At 43.3% G+C, this 20067-nt stretch overlaps 2 protein-coding genes across 5 annotated transcripts; both read left to right on the top strand.

Annotated features, from left to right (window-relative positions):
* Positions 267-4252, top strand: COMMD3 (COMM domain containing 3). The gene is made up of 8 exons (XM_005668159.3): positions 267-462; positions 1808-1919; positions 2038-2101; positions 2207-2241; positions 2588-2648; positions 2738-2794; positions 2888-2947; positions 3876-4252. Exons 1-8 carry the CDS (start codon positions 324-326, stop codon positions 3933-3935), a joined length of 588 nt encoding a protein of 195 aa, XP_005668216.1. The 5' UTR covers positions 267-323; the 3' UTR covers positions 3936-4252.
* On the top strand, positions 5489-15554 carry BMI1 (BMI1 proto-oncogene, polycomb ring finger). Of its 4 annotated transcripts, none has more exon segments than NM_001285971.1 (10): positions 5489-5722; positions 10477-10609; positions 10973-11069; positions 11667-11722; positions 11816-11866; positions 12022-12130; positions 12211-12256; positions 12662-12760; positions 13120-13200; positions 13292-15554. In NM_001285971.1, coding segments are annotated over 9 exon segments (981 nt in total). In that variant the 5' UTR covers positions 5489-5722; positions 10477-10497; the 3' UTR covers positions 13622-15554.

Here is a 20067-nt window from a genome sequence, read left to right as displayed (position 1 = left end):
CAGTTCTAGGTGAGCGCCGCGAGGGGAGAAAGAGCCGAGCGCGTCCACAAAGCGCCCGGGCCGCCCCTCCTGCTGAGGCGCGGGAGCTCCCGCGGCGGGCGCAGAAGGAAGGGCTGGACGGAAGCGGCGGCGGCGGCGGCGGCGGCTGGCAGGAGGCCGGGGGCGCGGGTCGGGGCGCGGGCGGGGAGACCAGAGGGGAGGCCCCGGGCGCGAAGGCCCGCAGTCCGCGCCGCCGCCCCAGCCGCGTGCGCGCGCGGCCGCATCAGCTGAGCGCGCGGCGCGCGTCACGTGGTGCGCGTGTCGAAGGTCACGGCGCGCTCACAATGGAGCTCTCGGAGTATGTGCAGAAAGGCTTCCAGATGCTGGCAGATCCCGGCTCCTTCGACTCCAACGCCTTCACGCTTCTCCTCCGGGCGGCTTTCCAGAGCCTGCTGGACGCCCAGGCGGACGAGGCCGTGTTAGGTAAGCCGCTTGGCTCTGCGCTGGATCGGCCTGGGTGGAGGGGCGCTCGGAGAAGAGGAGCGAGACCGAGCGAGAAGGGGAAAGCCCCGGGAAGAGGAAGTCTCCGGGCTTCGCCCTTCGCTCCGGACGGAGTGTGGGGATGTGGCTCTGCCAGAACCCACGGCGGACCCCGAGCATTGTTCTGTCCCCAGTTGGCACCTGCACACAGCCAACTACACGTTCCTGGCCTGATTTCCCTTCGCAGGCTCTTTGTTCCTTTGTAAACCCGTGTTCAAGTCTTGTTTGTGGCCTAAAATGTCTGAGGTTTTCCGCCAGGTCTGGGGCAAAGGCTGTTTGACACTTGGACTTCATCGGGGCAGCTTCTCTGCAATTCAAGCTTTAAGTGCTAGGCTGGCAAAGGTTTTAAAGGTCTGCTTCCAGAGTAATTACCAGGTCAAATAGTGTTGACATTTTCCAGCTTAGAGACTACCTCAAGTTCTTCTGATCACTCCAACACTAGTTCAATATGTTTTGCACAGGTTCCACGTCTAGAACCTTAAACTGTGGTGCATAAGGTTTTGTTCCGCACCAGTTATCAAGAGTCTTTTGTAAGTGGTCCGGTCAGTGATTGCGGAGTGCGGTGTCAGTATGGATGGAGGCATGTTTTAAGACAGATCACTTTTAGATGATTTTCTTAAATATAAATATCTCAATTCAAATTTTTGTTTTTTTCTTTAGTTTCACGAGCTAAACACGTGTGCAAAAAGTATGAAAGTGGAAGTCCTTTAGACGAAAATAGTAACCACCACCTGGGTTAATCTCAAAAAAAAAAAAAAAAAGATGACTGTCGAAACCTGAAAATATTTTGAAAATTGTATTTTATATTCTGCACTAGTTCCCTCTCCCCAACCCCCATGTATTAATTAGTCCATGGAGCCAGTTACCCTAAAATTAATCAATCTTTAGAAGGAAAGTTTATTCCTTCTTAAATTTACACCATGTAAAAATATTCATCTTATTTTCCTCTGAATTGACTCCATCCAGCGTTACAATGATCACTGCAAAGTTATTTTACACTAGGACTATATTTAAACACACACACCCCCACACACAAAAGTGTTAAGGCAAAATAAAGAGAAGGTAATCGAGACCAGGTAACAGCATAATTATTGACGTGTGCTCTTTATTATTTTGCCATTGACCATGTTGCTCCTCTCATTTACTTATAATTGGCAGTCCTTACAGTTGAATTCTTCTTGTTATCTTGTTAAAAGGGGGTTCTTTACCCAAATAAAAATATCTTTTTAGAAACAGGACTACAAAGAATTTGTTATCACAGGCATCACTGCCAATTAATGTATTTTAGATCACCCAGACTTGAAATGTATCGACCCAGTGGTTTTAAAACATTGTCATGCCGCAGCTGCAACTTACATACTGGAGGCTGGAAAGCAAAGAGCTGACAAATCAACTCTAAGGTACAGGATTTATTTAAATATCCATTTCTTTTCAAATAGTACCTTTATGATTCCAGATTCAGTTTTTAAAATAGAAATTAAACTTTGTTTTTTTGTTTTTTGTTTTTTTTTCCTTCAGCACTTACCTAGAAGACTGTAAATTTGATAGAGAGAGAATAGAATTGTTTTGCACAGAATATCAGGTCAGGTCACTTACTTAAATTTTTAAAAATTAACAGTTACTGTTTTTCTTCTATTCAGTTTGCAAAGATGTGTTTTTCTTCTTCTTCTTTTTTTTTTCCTCCCAGAATAATAGAAATTCCCTAGAAATCCTACTGGGAAGGTAGGTACTGTATAAGGTGTCAAGCTGAGCCACTTTTCACTTGCAGGTATGAATGGAGAGTGCTGGTGTGAAACAAAACAGGACAAAACTGGGAGCTAGACCAAAAGAAAAGGGGCCAAAGGGCAAGTGAAACAATTGAAGTTAATCTAATGTTATGAAAGATAAAGTTTATTGAGATAATTTTTAAATGCTTTTTTACTACTCAGAACTTGAAAATAAAGTTTAACAATGTTTTAAGTTCAGAATGGATTAAAATTGTGGGGGGGGGGGGACAGACACCATTGTTGATAAATACTGAAAGTTTTTCTGTAGCTATTATGTATAAAATTATCATTGTATCTTTCAGTATAGGCAGATCTCTCCCTCATATAACTGATGTTTCTTGGCGTTTGGAATATCAGATAAAGGTAAAGTTTAACAAACTGTTCTCTAGGGGAATTTAGGGTACTTTAAAAAAAAAAATAAAGACTGAAATGTATGTGTTGTGTTGTTTTAGACCAGTCAGCTTCATAAGATGTACAGACCTGCATATTTGGTGACCTTAAATGTAGAGGTATCTATATGTCAGCCCTATCTAAAAATTAAATGTGTAATGAAATTTAAAATTGCCTTGATTTAAATAAAAAGCATTTTTTTTCTTTCCTAGAACACTGATTTCCCATCCCACCCAGAGATTAATTTTAGTTGCAACATGGAACAATTACAGGTACAGTATTAGGATCTATGCATATACCTCTATCTTTTTATAGATTTTTTTTAAACTGAAAATTATGCCTATGGCAAGTTCAAAAGAAAATTAACCATCTGTCAGTAGATAATGAAGGTTGGTTAAGGATTTAATGGATGGGGGCTTCAAAAGCAATATTTTATTGTGGGCTTCACTTTTGAGATTAAGATGTTACTAACAGAATTGGTCTGCTTTTGCTATTCCCTCCAATTAAAATAAACTTGTATAGTGTTGAGTGTCAATTCTTTCCATTAGTAATGTGTTTGAGCCAACAGGACAAAGCAAAATGAAGAACTTGGCTTTGAAAAATGTGTTTCTTGCTTTCAGAAATTGAATTAAACATTCAAAAACAGGATTTTTAAACAGTGCTTTTAAAATGATTTTTTATAAAGCAGCAGGTATACAAAAATCCTAAAACTATATTGTCAATTTAAGACTGGAGAGATTCAAAATTACATTGATTAATAGACATGACAACGAATTTATTTCTTACCACTTAAAAAATGATGGTCATTACTTGAAATTTTGATGAAATTGAATTTTTCAAAAGAGATCTCCTGCAGAGTTCTTTTAATGTAACCATTAATCAAACTTTAAACTTTCAGATGTGAATACAGCATAATCTTTGTTAGACAACTTGAGAAATTTAATTTTGATACGCCTTGCCTGTTCAGAGGATTCAGTTAGAAACCGTATTTCACATCTGAGGGCAAGTAGCCCATTTGAAGATAAGATATTTTTAGAGGAAAACCTTCTTTTGATAGTGGTTTGTCAAAGATTTAAAATCTTTATCAGTTTTAAATTTGTTTACAAAGTACCTCCCGACTTTTTCCTTGCATCTTTCTCAAACTTGCATACTTCTTTCTTGTGTTTATGCTAAAAACGTGCCATCATATACCTCTTTCAGGACTTAGTAGGAAAACTTAAAGATGCTTCGAAAAGCCTGGAAAGAGCAACTCAGTTGTAACTTGGGGAAGTTAAAGATCTGCCCGGGTCTAGAGAAAGACCAGGAACGCCTTGCCATCCGCCGAACCACCATTTGTGCGAGCTGGATGTATTCCTTTTCAAGAGAATAAATTTTTTCTTTTTGATTTCTGTCACTCAACAATTTTGACACTACTTTTTTTTTTACATGTGTGAAAGGGTTGAGAGGGACATTCTGCCTAAGTATATGAATCGTCTTTAGTATTATTCGTACATTGATCCCACTTGATTTTTTCAAGTCTTACAAGAGGAAGCAGACAGTATTACATTTTGAATAAATAAGTTGTTCCCACAAAAAGAGTGGTGAGAGTTTGGATTTGAGTTTGTTAATTATTACTCTGAGGACATAGACACGACTGGCGTTAACTTTTAACGATCGCCTTTTCTCAGGATCTAAGTTAAACACAGTGGGAAAGGATGCGATCTCCGGGGGCGGCTTTGCTTCAAGACCCCAGCTTCGGGACGTGGGGAGCAGGCGCGGTCGCCCCGCGGCGGGAGCCGGCCGATCCCGTTACCTGCGCCCGAGGGTTCGCCCGAAGCCCGACCCTCGCACGCGGAGCTCCGGAGGCCCGACCCGGCCGGTCCCGCGCCGAGCCCCTGCCCGGAGCGAGCGGCTGCCCGCGCGCGCCCCGCCTCGGCCACTGGCGGGCGGGGAAGGGGGCCGGCGCGGCCGCGGGAAGACTGGGGCGGGCGCTGTTGTTTCCGCGAGCCCAACTCAGGCGCAGGTTCCGCGCCGCCGGATTCTGGGCCGCAGCCCGTGGGGCCGGTGGGGCCAGGCGGGGGGCGGCGGCTCGGCGGGAGCCCGGGGACGTGTGCGCCGCGGGCGGAGGCGGGCGGCGAAAGAAAGAAATAACGGGGGGTGGGGTGGGCTGAGCTGCGTGCGGGGCCGGAGCGATGCCCGCGCCGAGAGCTGGGTGGCGCGGGTGGCGCTGTGGAGAAATGTCTCCGCAGCCAGCGCCGCCGCGCCGAGCGAGGGGGAGGGGGCCGGGTAGCGCTGCTCCGAGGGGAGGGGGCGGCCGCGGGCCCGACTACACCGACACTAATTCCCAGGCCGCCCTTAAGGAATGAGGGGAGCACGTGACCCGGAGGGGGGGCGGCGGGGGGAGGGGGCGGGCGGACTCTGAGCCATTTTGGAGCCGGTGTCAGTTTCCACTCTGCCTTCAGCAGTGCTTTTTTTTTTTTCCACCATCCCCTCCCCCCTCCTCATCCTTCCTCCCCTCCCCCCCGCCGCTCCGCACGCACACACACGGCGCCCCCCCACCCGCCCTCCTCCCCCCACGGCAACTATGAAATAATAATCGTAGTATTAAAGGCAGAGATCGGGGCGAGACAATGGGGATGGTGGTGAGGGAGCCCCGATCCGGATTAGAAACACCTCCCAGCCCCGCAGAATAATACTGATCGCGCCCCCTCCGCGCGCTCCCTCCCCCGAGTGAGGAGCGGGAGGAGGCGGCGGCGGCCGAGGAGGAGGAGGAGGAGGCCCAGGAGGAGGAGGCGTTGGAGGCCGAGGAGGAGGAGGAGGAGGAGGCCGCGGAGGAGGAGGAGGCCGAGGCGGAGGAGGAGGAGGAGGAGGCCGGGCTCGGGAGGCAGCATGAGCCGAGCGCGGCGGCCGCCGCTCCTCTCGGCTGCGCTCGTTGCCCATTGACAGCGGCGTCTGCAGCTCGCTTCAAGATGGCCGCTTGGCTCACATTCATTTTCTGCTGAACGACTTTTAACTTTCATTGTCTTTTCCGCCCGCTTCGATCGTCTCTCGCCGGCTGCTTTTTCCGGGTACGTAGGAGGCTAGGCGCCTCCGGGACGGGGCCTGGGGGCGGCGGGGGCCGTGCGGGGCTCGGGCCGGCCGCGGGTGGACCGGGAGCGGCCCCCCCGCGTCTCGCCCGCGCCGGCCGGGAGGGCGCTGACAGCGTGGGCGCCGAGCCCCGCGCCGCCGCCCGCCGGCCCCGCGCGCCGCCCGCGCCCGCGAGCGCGCGCCCGCCGCCGCCCGCCGACTCCCGCGGCGCCGGGACCGACCCGCAGCCCGCGCCGCGCCGCCGCCGCCAGCCGGCCTCGGCGCCGCTCCAGCCGCCGCCCGCTCCAGCCCGGACGCGCCGCGCGCGGCCCCACGTTTTAGTTCCTTTCTCCCCCGAGCGCCCCTCTACACCCTCGCGACGCACATGGCCCCCGAGAAGAACACTTCTATTTGCAGCCTCTGCGGCTCTCCCGGCCACGGCGCCCTTTGTTGAGAGGTAGATTTTGATGAAACGGGGACGGGTGCCTGAAATCGGGAGCTGCTTGGGTCAAGTGGCTTCCCTCCTCTCCCGAAGAAAGGGCTTTGGAGGGGTTTTAACAGCCAGAGAACGCCCCCATTTTATAGGGACGGGTTGCGTGGGGGGCAGCGATCCCGCTAAGGTGGATGTTAGACTGGAGAGAGCCCGAACAAAAATGTTATTAACTTAAGTTGGAGGGACACTTGTGTGAAATTAGATGGCTTGTAAGATGGCGGTTCCCAGTTGTTTCCTAGGTCTCCTGCATTTGTGTTTAAAATGGTAAAGTTTTCAAGGTGTTATTTGTTGGGAGTCTCGGATAAGTCCTCCAAACACTACTTGGGACGTGCTCACTGGGAAGTGGGCATTTCAAATTTGGAGCTTTTTTTGGAGTGATGATGGTGAGTGGACGTTAGTCTTGCAAGAGGTTTCCTCTCTTTCTTTCTTTTTTCTTTTTTTCCCCCCTCTCAAAGACTATAGTTTTTCTTTCAACCTCTAGTATGGGATGCACCCAGAACCATTACTTAAGTCCACAACGTTTCATAGGTTTTGCTAAATGTCAGCATGGGTCATGTGGTGAAGAGATGCTTTGGAAAATGAGCACTAAAAAGTTGATGGCATATGTTTACGCAGTCTTTGGGGTTTGACAGCGATATAGCATGATCTTTTTCCCAGAGATTTACAGTTAATAATTGGAAGTAAACAAGTAGAGAGACTTTGATCATTCCCAATTGCAATAAAAGGATTTAGTGGGCTTAGTGGTCACGGTTCAATATTTGAAAGAGGAGCATGTATTAACCCCTTCCTTTAAAGTAGGCAAAATTCTAGGCATATTTATTCAAATCCAAGTGTAGGTTGGTGATGTCTAGAATGTTATGAGTAGTTCAACCTATGTTTTATAAGAACCTTAACTCTCATGTTGCAGAAACATATTATAAACCACACTAAAGTCTTGAAACTTAGGATGCCAATTGTTAACAGCATATGCTAACTTATGAGACTGTATTAACATTTGAGTTTTAATTTAAGTAGAATCCCTTAGAGATTGATTTTTATGAGCAAATTTTTAATTTTTTTAATACTTGAGTTCATCCTCATACATCTGCCCCAAGTGCAAAGGTGTTTGAAATAACCTACCTTTGTAAATTTATGCCTAGTAACAGTATCTTTAAAGCTATACAAAAGTCGCTATATATGCATGTGTGTGTATACACACACACACACACACACACACACACAAGCTTCTTTAAGAAAATTGAGCATTTAGTTGTACTTGGTCAGTCCATTAATAATACTCTACCACCAAGTTCTTGGATGAGCATTAAGTGCCCCCACAGGTAAAATTCTCTCTAGAAGTCAAGTTAACCCCAGCTTTTCCCATACTTGTATTGGGCTGGGAACCCCAACTGGGGTTATGGAGTTCATTTGCATTTCTTAGAGTGCAGTCGTCAAGCTGATTGTTAATGTAAGAATTTGCTTCTGTTTTCCTTCATTTTGACATTACTGGTGTTAGGCCTCCAACTAAAGTGACAGCCCCAACTGAATATGTTATAACAGCAAGTCTTAACTATTGAGTTTTTTTCCATTGTATGTTTGGTGAATTTTTGCTTCCTTAACTGGAGTCTCTGTGTTGGAACCTAGAAGGTTTTCCTTTCTAAGGTGCAGAAGATTGTTTCCTCAACCTTATCAAGCATGTCAAATGTTTTGGAAGTCTCCATTAGGTTGCCGTACCCACAATTGGTATAAAAAGATAAAGAACTGATTCTTATACAAGCAACAAAGTGATATTTACTAGCATTATAAATGGTAATAGGGGTGTAGCCAGATTCTCCTGAACTGAAGTAGAGGAGTTATGTGAACTAAGACTTAAGATGAATTTGAAAGGGTTTTGGTCAAGTACATGTGATTTAAAATGTTCAAAGACTACGAGTAGATAACCTTCCACTGAAGTCTGATTGTTCTGTGTGTTAATATTTGTGTTTGTCTGGTGTCGATTTTCTGGAAAGTAGAATAGAAATAAAGGCAGCTGTTTTATGATGCCCCTTCCTGAACTTCATGATCAGTGGCATTAGTGTGATGTGCTTTCACAAGGAGACAGAAGTATCACCTAGCTAACTATCTTTCTAGGAAAGGTCCTGCTGTTTTACAAGGAGAGTTTTCTTTAAGAACCAAGAAGGCTTGTCTTTAATCATCAAGTACAATAGAATTAAATATTGCTACTCTTTAGGGACACTGCTCCACCCACAACTCCTCTGCAACCTCCCTTAGGTTTATATTAACAATATGTTGACAATAGTTCTCTAAACAAGTCATCCAAAGATAACTGAGGAGTCACACATGACGTTTTTCTGGTTGAAGTCGCTGGTTGCCACTGTGGTCACTTTTCATAAAAGAGGCTTTGTTTTATTTTTACCGTTTTTTTTTTTTTAAGTACTCTAAAGCTTTTAGTTTCAGCCATTGAGCTATGTTGATCAGTATTTCCCCCTTCTGCATTAAAATTCCCTGGGAATTAAAACCTCAGCTGCATCTTCAAGTTTTATAAGTTCCTAGGTTTCTATTCAAGGCAACTTTGAGAATGTACTTCAGATAAGTCTGGAAGCGTTGTCTTATTTCCGATTCTGAAATGAATGAAGTAGGAGCAAGAAATGCATTTTTTTAGAATACTGCACGAAGTAATTGTCCACTGGTGTATTGTTGCTGACAGTTCCCCACTGTGACTTTTCTATAACATTATATCTGTTGGGAATATCATTTCATTGTGTGGGGCTTTGCATGTAGGTTAGGCTGAGAAAATGACATTTGTTTTTCTCTGCTCTCGATGCTCTGGGTTGACAAGGTGTTGATTTAGCGTTGGGAATGGGCAGATCACATGGTTCTTTACATATTGTCACCATCGTGGATTCAAGTAGTTTTTCTTGCCTCCAACATAGTTCAGGTGATACACAAGGCTTTGCCCTCTCCTCGTCTGTTGTAAAACAGACTTCAGTTTTCAGCCTTTCCAAAACTTTGTATCGCTCATCTAATCTACAAGAGAACTTCCTATTAGAGAAGAAAGCTTTAAAGAGGTTCAGTTCAATAAACATCTTTGCAATTTGAGCCCTGATGGTTTCGGGCTAAGTGCACAGTTGGCAATTCTCAAAAGATCCCTTCGTGAAAATTTTTGACCTAGTGACTGCTAACAGGAGTCAAGATCTGAAAGAAGATCTTCGCGCCGAGTCGACGTGGAAAGAGGCCCCCAAGAGTGTCCGAGATGGCCGGAGTGCTGTTTGCATTTTCCTTTACCACTGCACGCTCCGGGGTCCCCCAGGCAGCCTGCCAGGTCGCGGCGGGCGGGGATCCTGCTCCCCAGTGCCACGGGCCTCGTGGGGCAGCCCCACCCCCTCGCCGCGCGCCCGCACCCCACCCCGCCCCTGAGCCGGCCCCGCCCCCGCGTCGAGCCGGCCCCTCCCCCGCGCCCGCTGCCGCCGCCTGGCCGCCCCGCAAGCCAGCCGAAGCTCTGGGCTCGGCCCGGCTCCGCGCGGAGTTGCAGCAGTGGCCGGATGCCAAGTGTAAGTGTAAGTTGCTATGGAAACCCCGACCGAGGCGAGTTCCGAATCCGGAACGAGACTGAGCCCCGGGCGCCGCCGGATCCGCCCCTCGCATCCCGCGCGTTCAGGCCCCAGACTGAGGCCGACTGGAGGTGCTTCTCCTGCGGCCCCAGCACCCAGCTCCGGAAATGCCAGGGATGCAGATAGAGCAGAATTTGTTTTCCCTTTGTATCACGTCAAAACGCCGGGTTCTGGTTGCTGGAACCTCCTGAAACAACCAGAACCCCTGGGAAGCCAGGGCATGCTGGCGGATTTTTGATCGAAGATCCATAAGGAAGTTTTACAATAAATTTGGAGACCTGGAACAAGCCCTAGCGGTTGGTAAATATCTGCGGGGAGTGTGTGGCGTTTGCAGCAGCCACGGGGCTGCAGGGCTGGAGGACAAATGCAAGAAAGAGACCCCAGTACTCTCAGCTCCCAACCCCCACGCCAGACCTTTTTCTTCTCCCTCCTGGAATGACTTGAGGGACCAGAAATTACTTTACTTGGATCCTTTTATACTGTTTTAGTAGAATTGATTGAGGTCTAATTAGTAAATTCCTACTGTTGGAAGACGTTGGGACAGTCCAGCTGTACAGCGTTAAAGGAGTTTTATCAACAACCTCAGCCTTTCAGAGTGGATGATTACTAGGAGTTGGAGATAATCTTTATTCTCTTTCTGTGAATTATGGCCAATATTTTCTTTGTCTTGCAGGATCTTTTTTATCAAGCAGAAATGCATCGAACAACAAGAATCAAGATCACTGAGCTAAATCCCCACCTAATGTGTGTACTTTGCGGAGGGTACTTCATTGATGCCACAACCATTATAGAATGTCTACATTCCTGTAAGTACAAAGTTTTAGATTTTTTGTGTGCTATGTGTGTTCAACATTTTGTCCTCAAATTTGAAAACTAACAATTCCCACTATCCTTAAGAAAGTTGGTACAAAGTGAGGGAGTCATTTTCTTCTCTTGCATGTAATGACTTTTTGTTAATACATATTTAATAAAATTTTATTGTATAAGTACAGATTGTGTAAATACCTTGTGTAAGTCTTCTCAGGATATTAACCAAGTTAGTTTATTTAATTAGAAGTACCTTTTGGCATTTGCCATTTTGTTACTACTAGTTCTGTTTCCGATGCTAATTTTAATGCTTATGTCTAACTCCTAAACTTGAAAAAATAAAATTGTGTTTCTACTTTTAGTCTGTAAAACGTGTATTGTGCGTTACCTGGAGACCAGCAAGTATTGTCCTATCTGTGATGTCCAAGTTCACAAAACCAGACCACTACTGAATATAAGGTAGGAAAGTGTTTAAAATCATTGTCTTTAATCATTATTGAAATTACATAACTATTGAATTAACTGTTTATTTCTTCATAGAAAATTTACCCTTCAATCTCCATCTAATCGGTGTACTTTGTACAGGATAGTAGCCTTTAATTTATTGGCCATTTTAATGATGACTAGATTTAAACAAAGTTCAATATTATTCAGGCAATTTTAAGGGTTTTTTTAAGATCACTTTTTAAAAACCAAATTAGTTCTCCATTTTTGCATTGCTTTATTGACTTAGTAATAGGCAAGAGTGAATGTGTTTAAACCACTTCCATTCTCTCCTCTTTGTTCTCTTTCATATTAGCTAAGTTAGTAATTTGAAAGGTACAGTTCTCCTGACTCAGTGAAATGTGAAGAATTTATTAAAGTATTTTTCTACTAATTTAAAACAGTATACTACATAAAGAACTTTTATCCTCATAATTATCATATTGATGTAGTTATAGACAGTGTCACAGTCAAGTAAAATACACAAAGAAAACAAAGAATGTATAACAACTTATGAACATTTTTAGTTTTTGCTATATCATTTAGTTTATTTTCTAATTTATTCCTTTTCAGGTCAGATAAAACTCTTCAAGATATTGTATACAAATTAGTTCCGGGGCTTTTCAAAAGTGAGTAACTTGCTTAAAAATGAATTTTTAAAAAACATTTACCAGTTTTTCTTGCTATAACAATTGTTTAAGTCTTTTTTTCCCCCTTTTTAGATGAAATGAAGAGAAGGAGGGATTTTTATGCAGCTCATCCTTCAGCTGACGGTAAACTCTTTGGAGGGGAAAGACATTTTATTTGGAGGGAGAATTTATTAAAATTGAGTTTAAAGTACCGCTTTCACTCTTTTGTATATACAGTGTTTAATATTTAAAGTTAAATATTTAATTCTTAAAAATTGAATTTTAAAATGTCTTTATAGCTGCCAATGGCTCTAATGAAGATAGAGGAGAAGTTGCAGATGAAGATAAGAGAATTATAACTGATGACGAGATAATAAGTTTATCCATTGAGTTCTTTGACCAGAACAGGTAAATTCTCTAGGAAATGTATTTTATGCTAATATATTTAGTAGGTACATTTTCCCCCTAATAAACTGTCTGTTTCTTAGATTGGATCGGAAAGTAAACAAAGACAAGGAGAAATCTAAGGAGGAGGTATGTTTCATGACACAGAAACATATAGAAGAAACATTGTTTGGATTGTGAGGGTGTGTGTTGCCCTTTAGAATATCCTAGGGTCAGATGATGCTATCAAAATCATCTTGTTTGATGTTTAAGAGTGATCTATATCCAATAGTTAATAAATAGATTTTAATTTATGTGTGATTACTATTCTTACAAAATATTTTAAGTAATTAATGTGTAATGCTTTGAGGTACTGAAAGTTTCCTCATATAAGGAATGTGTTCATTTAGTATTATAGTAATAGCAAACTCAAAATGTAGCTCAGAACTTAGTCACATCCCATTTTTGGTATTAGTACCTTTTAACATATTTAGGGGTTTTTTTATCTTAAAGCTAGGAATTTTTAAAAATTACTTTTCTTAAATATGCTTTTAGGTGAATGATAAAAGATATTTACGGTGCCCAGCAGCAATGACTGTGATGCACCTCAGAAAGTTTCTCAGAAGTAAAATGGACATACCGAATACTTTCCAGGTATCTACTTTATAGTCTTGATGCATTTTATGTAAATCCTTTAAAAAAATTCAATGACTTTTTTCTTTTTGGATTCTAAACCAAAAATAGCAATAGAAATTTTTTTTAATTTGGCACTTAATTTGGAAATATCCCTTAAAATGTTTGATATGGATTCTGTTTTGTGCTATGAAAACAAATCCCTTAATAATTTCAAGGAAGATTTTTCCTCATTTGAAGTTTCAGGAGGATTCTTTGTCCAAATGTTTGGAGAAAATACTTTTTAAAGCATTTTTGGTTTATATTTAGATGACCCAAAAAATCTAGATTTACAGTAGTTCTTTGTGATGCTTAATAATTGAAGGGTTGTTTTCCAACAGATTGATGTCATGTATGAAGAGGAACCTTTAAAGGATTACTATACACTAATGGACATTGCCTACATTTACACCTGGAGAAGGGTAAGTAGCATGCCTGATGCTCGAAGATTATTTTGGTAAATTGTACTTAAAGATTTAAGACTGATTTTTTTTTTTCCTCTTAACTTCGTAGAATGGGCCACTTCCTTTGAAATACAGAGTTCGACCTACGTGTAAAAGAATGAAGATCAGTCACCAGAGAGATGGACTGACAAATGCTGGAGAGCTGGAAAGTGACTCTGGGAGTGACAAGGCCAACAGCCCAGCAGGAGGTGTTCCCTCCACCTCTTCCTGTTTGCCCAGCCCCAGCACTCCAGTGCAGTCTCCTCATCCTCAATTTCCTCACATTTCCAGTACCATGAATGGAACCAGCAACAGCCCCAGTGGTAACCACCAATCTTCCTTTGCCAATAGACCTCGAAAATCGTCCGTAAATGGGTCGTCAGCAACTTCGTCTGGTTGATACCTGAGACTGTTGAGGGAAAGAAATTTTAAACCCTTGATTTATATAGATATCTTCATGCCATTACAGCTTTATAGATGCTAATACATGTGACTATCGTCCAATTTGCTTTCTTTTGTAGTGACGTTAAATTTGGCTATAAAAGATGGACTAGATGTGATATTCATATGGACGTTAATTGAAAAGATTGTTTCTCCTAATGAATGGGTTTCTGAGAAAGCAGGCAAGATGTTTTTCTGTGTGTTAGGACAGATGTGAAATGGTTTCTGTAACCATTGTTTGGATTGGAAAACCTTCTGCAGTGGTTATAATAAACATTGGGCCAGAGTTTGTTAATCTCAACTAACACCTACATTACATCCTCCTTAATTGTTCTTGTTATTATGCTGTTTTGTGAAGCTGTAGAAAACAAGTGCTTTTTATCTTGAAATTCAACAAATTGAAAGAATATGCATAGAATAATGCATTCTATGTAGCCATGTCACTGTGAATAACAATTTCTTGCATATTTAGCCATTTTGATTCCTGTTTGATTTTTACTTCTCTGTTGCTACGCAAAACCGATCAAAGAAAAGTAAACTTCAGTTTTACAATCTGTATGCCTAAAAGCGGGTACTACCGTTTATTTTACTGACTTGTTTAAATGATTCGCTTTTGTAAGAATCAGATGGCATTATGCTTGTTGTACAATGCCATATTGGTATATGACATAACAGGAAACAGTATTGTATGATATATTTATAAATACTATAAAGAAAATATTGTGTTTCATGCATTCAGAAATGGTTGTTAAAATTCTACCAACTGGTTCGACCTTTGCAGATACCTATGTTTGAGCCTTATCAGCATAGAGTATTTTTAATGTGGATATCTCATTCTAAATTCTCTTCCATTGGAAGCAATTGGCATATCACAATACTGACTTTTCTCTAGTAATACCTGTTTACTTTCAAAAGTAATAGTTGCAGTAAAGAAAAATGTTTAAGGAATTTGGAAATGCTGTCTTCAGTTCCCATTGCTTAGGATAGAATTAATTTGTTTTTAAAATGCATATTGATCACTATAATTCTCAAACAAATTTTTAAATAAACCAGCAAATTGCTGAAAGAAGGCATTTTATCTAAAATTATTTTAATATGTGGTATAGTGATAACTTCAAATTTAAGAGTTGCTTTTACAGTTATAAACAATGGAATATGCCCTCTCTGTAATGTCTGGAAATAGAAGCAGTTTATTGTGAGCTTCTACAGGTATTAATTTTTAAATAGAGTGAGCATGTTGAATTTAAAATATGAATATCCCCAACAATTTTCAGTTTGTGTTTTGCTTTGGTCGAACTTGGTGTGTGTTCATCACCCATCAGTTATTTGTGAGGGTGTTTATTCTATATGAATATTGTTTCATGTTTGTATGGGAAAATTGTAGCTAAACATTTCATTGTCCGAAGTCTGCAAAAGAAGCACAATTCTATTGCTCTGTCTTGCTTATAGTCATTAAATCATTACTTTTACATATATTGCTGTTACTTCTGCTTTCTTTAAAGATACAGTAAATGAAGTTTTATGAAACCACAAAATACATATATTTTTATTTTGACCTAAATTTGTAAAGTCCCATTGTAAGTGTTGTTTCTAATTATAGATGTAAAATTAAATTTCATTTGTAATTGGAAAAAATCCAATAAAAAGGATATTCATTTAGAAAATAGCTAAGACTTTAATAAAAATTTGATATGAAAAGCACAACGTGCAGAAGTTTTGGAAAACACTATTATGGATTACAACAGGTAAAAGCTAAGGAAAATCCATTGCTGTCTTAGTGATGTTGCTGAGAGTACATGCTTTGTTGTATAATTGCTTGAAAGCCCAACTGAAAGATGTATCTGTTTATTTACTCTACAATCTTTGAAGTAAAAGTTACCCATGTTTGCCAATTTTGGTGAATTTAACTCATTTTTCTAGGCATTTCTTCTCAAGTTTTTCATGTTATCTAAGACTAAAAAAAAAAAAGTGAATGGAAGTTTCAAGTGATATTTTTACTTTGGGTATGACCGTGCATATAAAGAATGAAAAAGTATTTTTCAAAGGCTAAAAACAAGTGCTAGTGGCTTGTCATTTGACTTACACAAAACCAAGTTGTAGGGTCAACACAGAACTCAAAGACTTTACATCTCAACCTTTTTATGAACTTATTTTTGAAACTAGTATCACAATCAGATAATTGCATTTATGACTTAACACTGTTTTAAGGGTTGCTTGAAGACATGTTCATTTATTTTGTTTGAAAGAGGACTTTTCCCTCATTTTGAAAATTCCTTAAACTTCAAAGGCTATTTCAGCTAAAAATTGTCTTTTATCAAAATAGACTCAGGCTAATAATGTTTTGTATTCTCCTATAACCAGCCATCTTATGTCTGACAATTAAGATTTAAAATTTTTGCTAAAATACCACTTAAACTTTCAACCTTACAAGAACCTATAGCAAAGATGCTAACTTTGTAACTCGTAGCAGTCAAGGTACTTTACATGAAAAGTCAGCTTTAAGTTTGACTTTTGCTTCTGAAGTGTTCTAGGATTCTATACCACAAAGTTAGAACAAAAAATATTCCACAGAAAATAGCTAAATTGATTTCACAGATTTTAGCTTAAATGCAAAAAGGAGAATGAGGTTGGTTGCTGTTGTGTAAATAGTGATCTGTCTTGATTTACACATGCATACCACTTTAGCAGTACTTTTTTTGCTTTTCAAATTGCCGGCCGTTAATTGCACTGAGTTGGGGGGGAAAGTTGCTCTTCAGTGGACTTCACCTACCAACTGTATTGCTTCGCTTCCATATCCGTATGTGCAAATGTTAGGATCTCTGGAGATACAGTGAAACAGGCAGAATAAGGTGACAGGGGCTTTCTTTCATCTTTCCTCTTATCCTTTTCCCAACATTGGGAGTTACAGCCCATTTGTGAAATCTTTTGGTATACTCATTGTATAGGCCTATCAAGATAAAGTTTTGTTATGAAACCTTAAAAAGAACATGAAAGGGACCCATGTGAAATAACACTTGAACTAGCTAAGAAGAAATGAAAATGTTTGCTTTTAGAGAAATAGCTTATGGTAATCCTTAGAGGAGGTGGGATGTTAATTTTAGAACAATTTGCACATGGAACCTAGCCTTTTTTAGAATCCTGAGGTGAAGTGTTATTTTTGTTCTTTTCTCTTTATACGTTAAAAGTTTGACAAATATCTCATGGCTTTTTCTTCAGACATGCCCTGGAATGAGAGTAGGAAATTATGATTTAGTTTAGTGCTCCAAGAAATGGAGGCTTCATGGTATCTTGAAATTCAGTGATTGTTTCTTCCACACAATTATCCTCGCATTTGTTCAAAACAAAAGGGTCTTGATGAAATTACATTTCAAAAGACCCTTAAAAGTATATACCTTAGAGACATCTAAGGTGCAAAGAGCACAGAATGCAGCCACAACAAGGCTTTTGGGTTAGATAAGGTCATTTCACTCGAGGATGTTTCTTCAAGTATAAAAATGAACAGTACAACAGGTGATTGTTTCTAAGGTCGCTCTAAAAAAAAAAAAAATCTTGATTCCTCCAAAATAAAATCTTGAATTAAGCTGGGACGACATAATTCAGAGAGATGGGTCCTTTACAAGCAAGAGAAAGTATCCCCTATCAGAGCTTCCCAGTAAATCAGACTTGGGAAATACCCCCGCGAAGCTCCTGAGCCTGTCCATCTCCTTACAAATCTCAAGATCGCCCAGTTTTGATTATGAAAGTCTCCGAAAATGTTTATACAGTCGAGTGTTTCCTGTTTCCGCAGTTAATTTTTTTAAACGTTTTTCTTCTTTTGGTTCTTGAAACGGATTTCCTTTATTTGCACCAGTTTCTTTTTCTGAGTGTGCAATTTCTAGAGGTCTCACATGAAGACTTCACTGTCAACTTTTGTCTTCATCAAGTCGATGACATCAAAAGTCATCCATCACTGGAAAGATTACTCTTAAGATCCCTCTGAGTTTTCTGAAGAAGTCCAGGTGAATGTGGAAAACTCACCCCGAAGTCTCACTTAACTTTCTAAATGAGTAGTAAGCACTCAATTAAACTTCTAATGGATGAGTTCTATTACTCCCGCTCTTCTGATTCTTGTCTTAAAATATCCCTTCCAGGGGGTATTAGAAGGAACTTCCCCAAAGTAGCAAGTGATATTCCCCCGAGTCACCTACATTTCATTAAAAAATAAAAATAAAAAGTTACTCCTTGCCTTGATCGTAAACTCCAAACTTTACAGTGACCATGATTTCAAGTTCGGGGCCGATTCGGCGCCCTCCAACTCTATCCTTTTAAGTTAGCTGGAACCCAACAGACCCTTAGAAGGCTGCGGACCAGGGTACTTGGGAACCGCCCCAAACATTGGGATGGAAGGAATGAGAACGTTACAGAGATGGATAAAGAGGTTACTGGAGATAGCGAAGTCTGTCCAGTCTTAGGCTTCCTATGTGCCCCCAAGAGTGGAAGACATTCAAAGTCCAAGACAGGAGCGCACTGCGCGGCTTGCAAGGTAAGGCGGGGGCGAGGGTGACTGGGGTCGAAAGACCCACGGCTAAAAAAAAAAAAAAAGAAAAGAAAGAAAGGCTTTTTGTGTTTCTTAAGTTCGGGTGCCGGGTGGAAAGGGCACACACAGGACGCCCGCCCGGAGAAAATGACCTTCCTTCCTTTCCCAGCAGCGCTGCCTTGCCGGTTAGGGAGCCTTTACCAAAAGGAAGGGTGAAGGAGGAAACGGCCCTTCTCTCCGTTCACATTTTTTAACTAGCAGCTCTCGGAAGACTCCAAAGAGCTACAGCCCAGACCTCCGCTCCTGCCGGCGCCGCGGGGTTCCGCCGGGCCCTGCGCGCGAGTCCAGGCCGCGGGGCACCGGGAGGCCATTTTGCGCGTGCGCCGCTCGCCTCGCGCCGCCCTCGGCTCGGCGGACTCGGATCCCGCCAAATTTGAAAGCGCGATTCCCAGGCCCTGCCGGGCTGGGAGGCGGGGAAACGACGTCTTTTCTACAAGGCCGGACCCCGCGGCGAGCAGCGGCGACTGCCGAGTGCGCGTGGCATCAGAGGGCAGCCCCCTTCCTGCCTAAACCTTCTCCACCCGGCGGGACACAAGCTGGGCCGCTCGGCTGCCGAGGCGCTGCAACTGGCCCTGGGCCGCGAGCTCAGTGCGGGCAGAAAAGTATACCACGTCCGGGGAGGCGGCGGTTTGGCCTGCAAAGCCCCCAGCTGCGCATCCTCGCGGAGCCAATCCAGACCATCTCCTGGCTTTGCCCTTCTCCCTCCTGCTGCTTTACATCCTATACCCTTTCTCCTCTATCCTTCAATAAAGATGTGTCCTTGGAGTTTGGGGTTTTGTTGGAAAGCCTGCAAGCCAAATTACTGACAAACTATAAAACTGCCATCTTGAGGGTTCCTAAGGCTGAGCTTTGCGGACTGGAAAGGCCGATAGGAGAGGGTCTTCCAGTTGAACTTGTTTAAAGGGTCGAACTGGCCCCAATCCCCTAGGAAGGAAACGACCAGGTGAGCGTGCCGAGGAGGCTGCGCGGCAGGAATCTCGAGACCTGGACGAAGGACCATACTTTGGGACTCAAAAGCGACGCCTGGGTCTCCGGGCTGAGCGAACCTGGAAGGCCGGGCACTCTTACACCCTGGCGCCCTCGAGGCCCCGGCAGGGCAGAAGACAGGGCGGTGGGAGGTTGGGATGTTGCCTCTGAAAGGCGGGGATGCAGCGGTTTCCTGCAGAGCCGGTGCCTGATTGATCCCCGCCGCAGAAACGCTTCTCAGACCCGGGAGTTCCACGTGCCCCTAAAAAACCCTGAGAGGAACGGACTGGTTGGGGAGGAGGGGGTCGGGAGAACTGCAGAGAAGTGAAAGCGGCCTAAAATGGGCGACGCCCGGAGAGCCCTCTTTATCTGCGCGGCAGAATGCAGGAGCCGCCATTTGGTGGCGGATTTCGGTATTTCAGTAGCACGATGTGCTGAACGTCACAACTGGCTTGTCTACGTGGCACGGTCTTTTCTGAACCGCGGTTTTTAAAAATGCAAATTTCTCTCTAGCTTCTCCCTCCCCGGGGGCACGGACCCCTCTCCCACTCCGGGTAGAGGGCGCCTCGGCTCGGCTCCACCTCGACCTCGGGCGGAGACCGTTCCTCACTGCTGCACCGAGTTCCACCCGCGCACAAGGGCTAGTGTGATGCGGAAAAGAGCCCAGCTCAGGACTAACGGGTGTTTTCTTCCCTGTTTTTCCGAGATTCCAAGCCCGCAGCCTTCCTCTCCCCTGCGGAGAATCTCATTTCCTTGGGGGGTGGTGACGGGCATTGTTTTTTGTTTTTTCGGGGCCGCGTCCCAGCCCTGGCCTCCCGCCTCACACCTCTCGAAAGCAAGGAAGGGAAAGGCGGGCCAGGCCT

Source organism: Sus scrofa, chromosome 10 (assembly GCF_000003025.6).
Source record: "Sus scrofa isolate TJ Tabasco breed Duroc chromosome 10, Sscrofa11.1, whole genome shotgun sequence".
Classification (NCBI taxonomy): Eukaryota; Metazoa; Chordata; class Mammalia; order Artiodactyla; family Suidae; genus Sus; species Sus scrofa.
This window is presented reverse-complemented; position numbering and strand designations above follow the sequence as displayed.

Bases quoted from the DNA above. Each gene is read 5' to 3' on its own strand.
- COMMD3 (XM_005668159.3), top strand. From the start codon at position 324: ATGGAGCTCTCGGAGTATGTGCAGAAAGGCTTCCAGATGCTGGCAGAT. The intron at 463-1,807 runs GTAAGCCGCTTG...AATGTATTTTAG, and splicing joins GGCGGACGAGGCCGTGTTAG to ATCACCCAGACTTGAAATGT. The intron at 2,102-2,206 runs GTCAGGTCACTT...TTTTCCTCCCAG, and splicing joins TGTTTTGCACAGAATATCAG to AATAATAGAAATTCCCTAGA.
- BMI1 (XM_021063998.1), top strand. The intron at 10,610-10,972 runs GTAAGTACAAAG...TTCTACTTTTAG, and splicing joins TATAGAATGTCTACATTCCT to TCTGTAAAACGTGTATTGTG. The intron at 12,131-12,210 runs GTAAATTCTCTA...TCTGTTTCTTAG, and splicing joins GAGTTCTTTGACCAGAACAG to ATTGGATCGGAAAGTAAACA.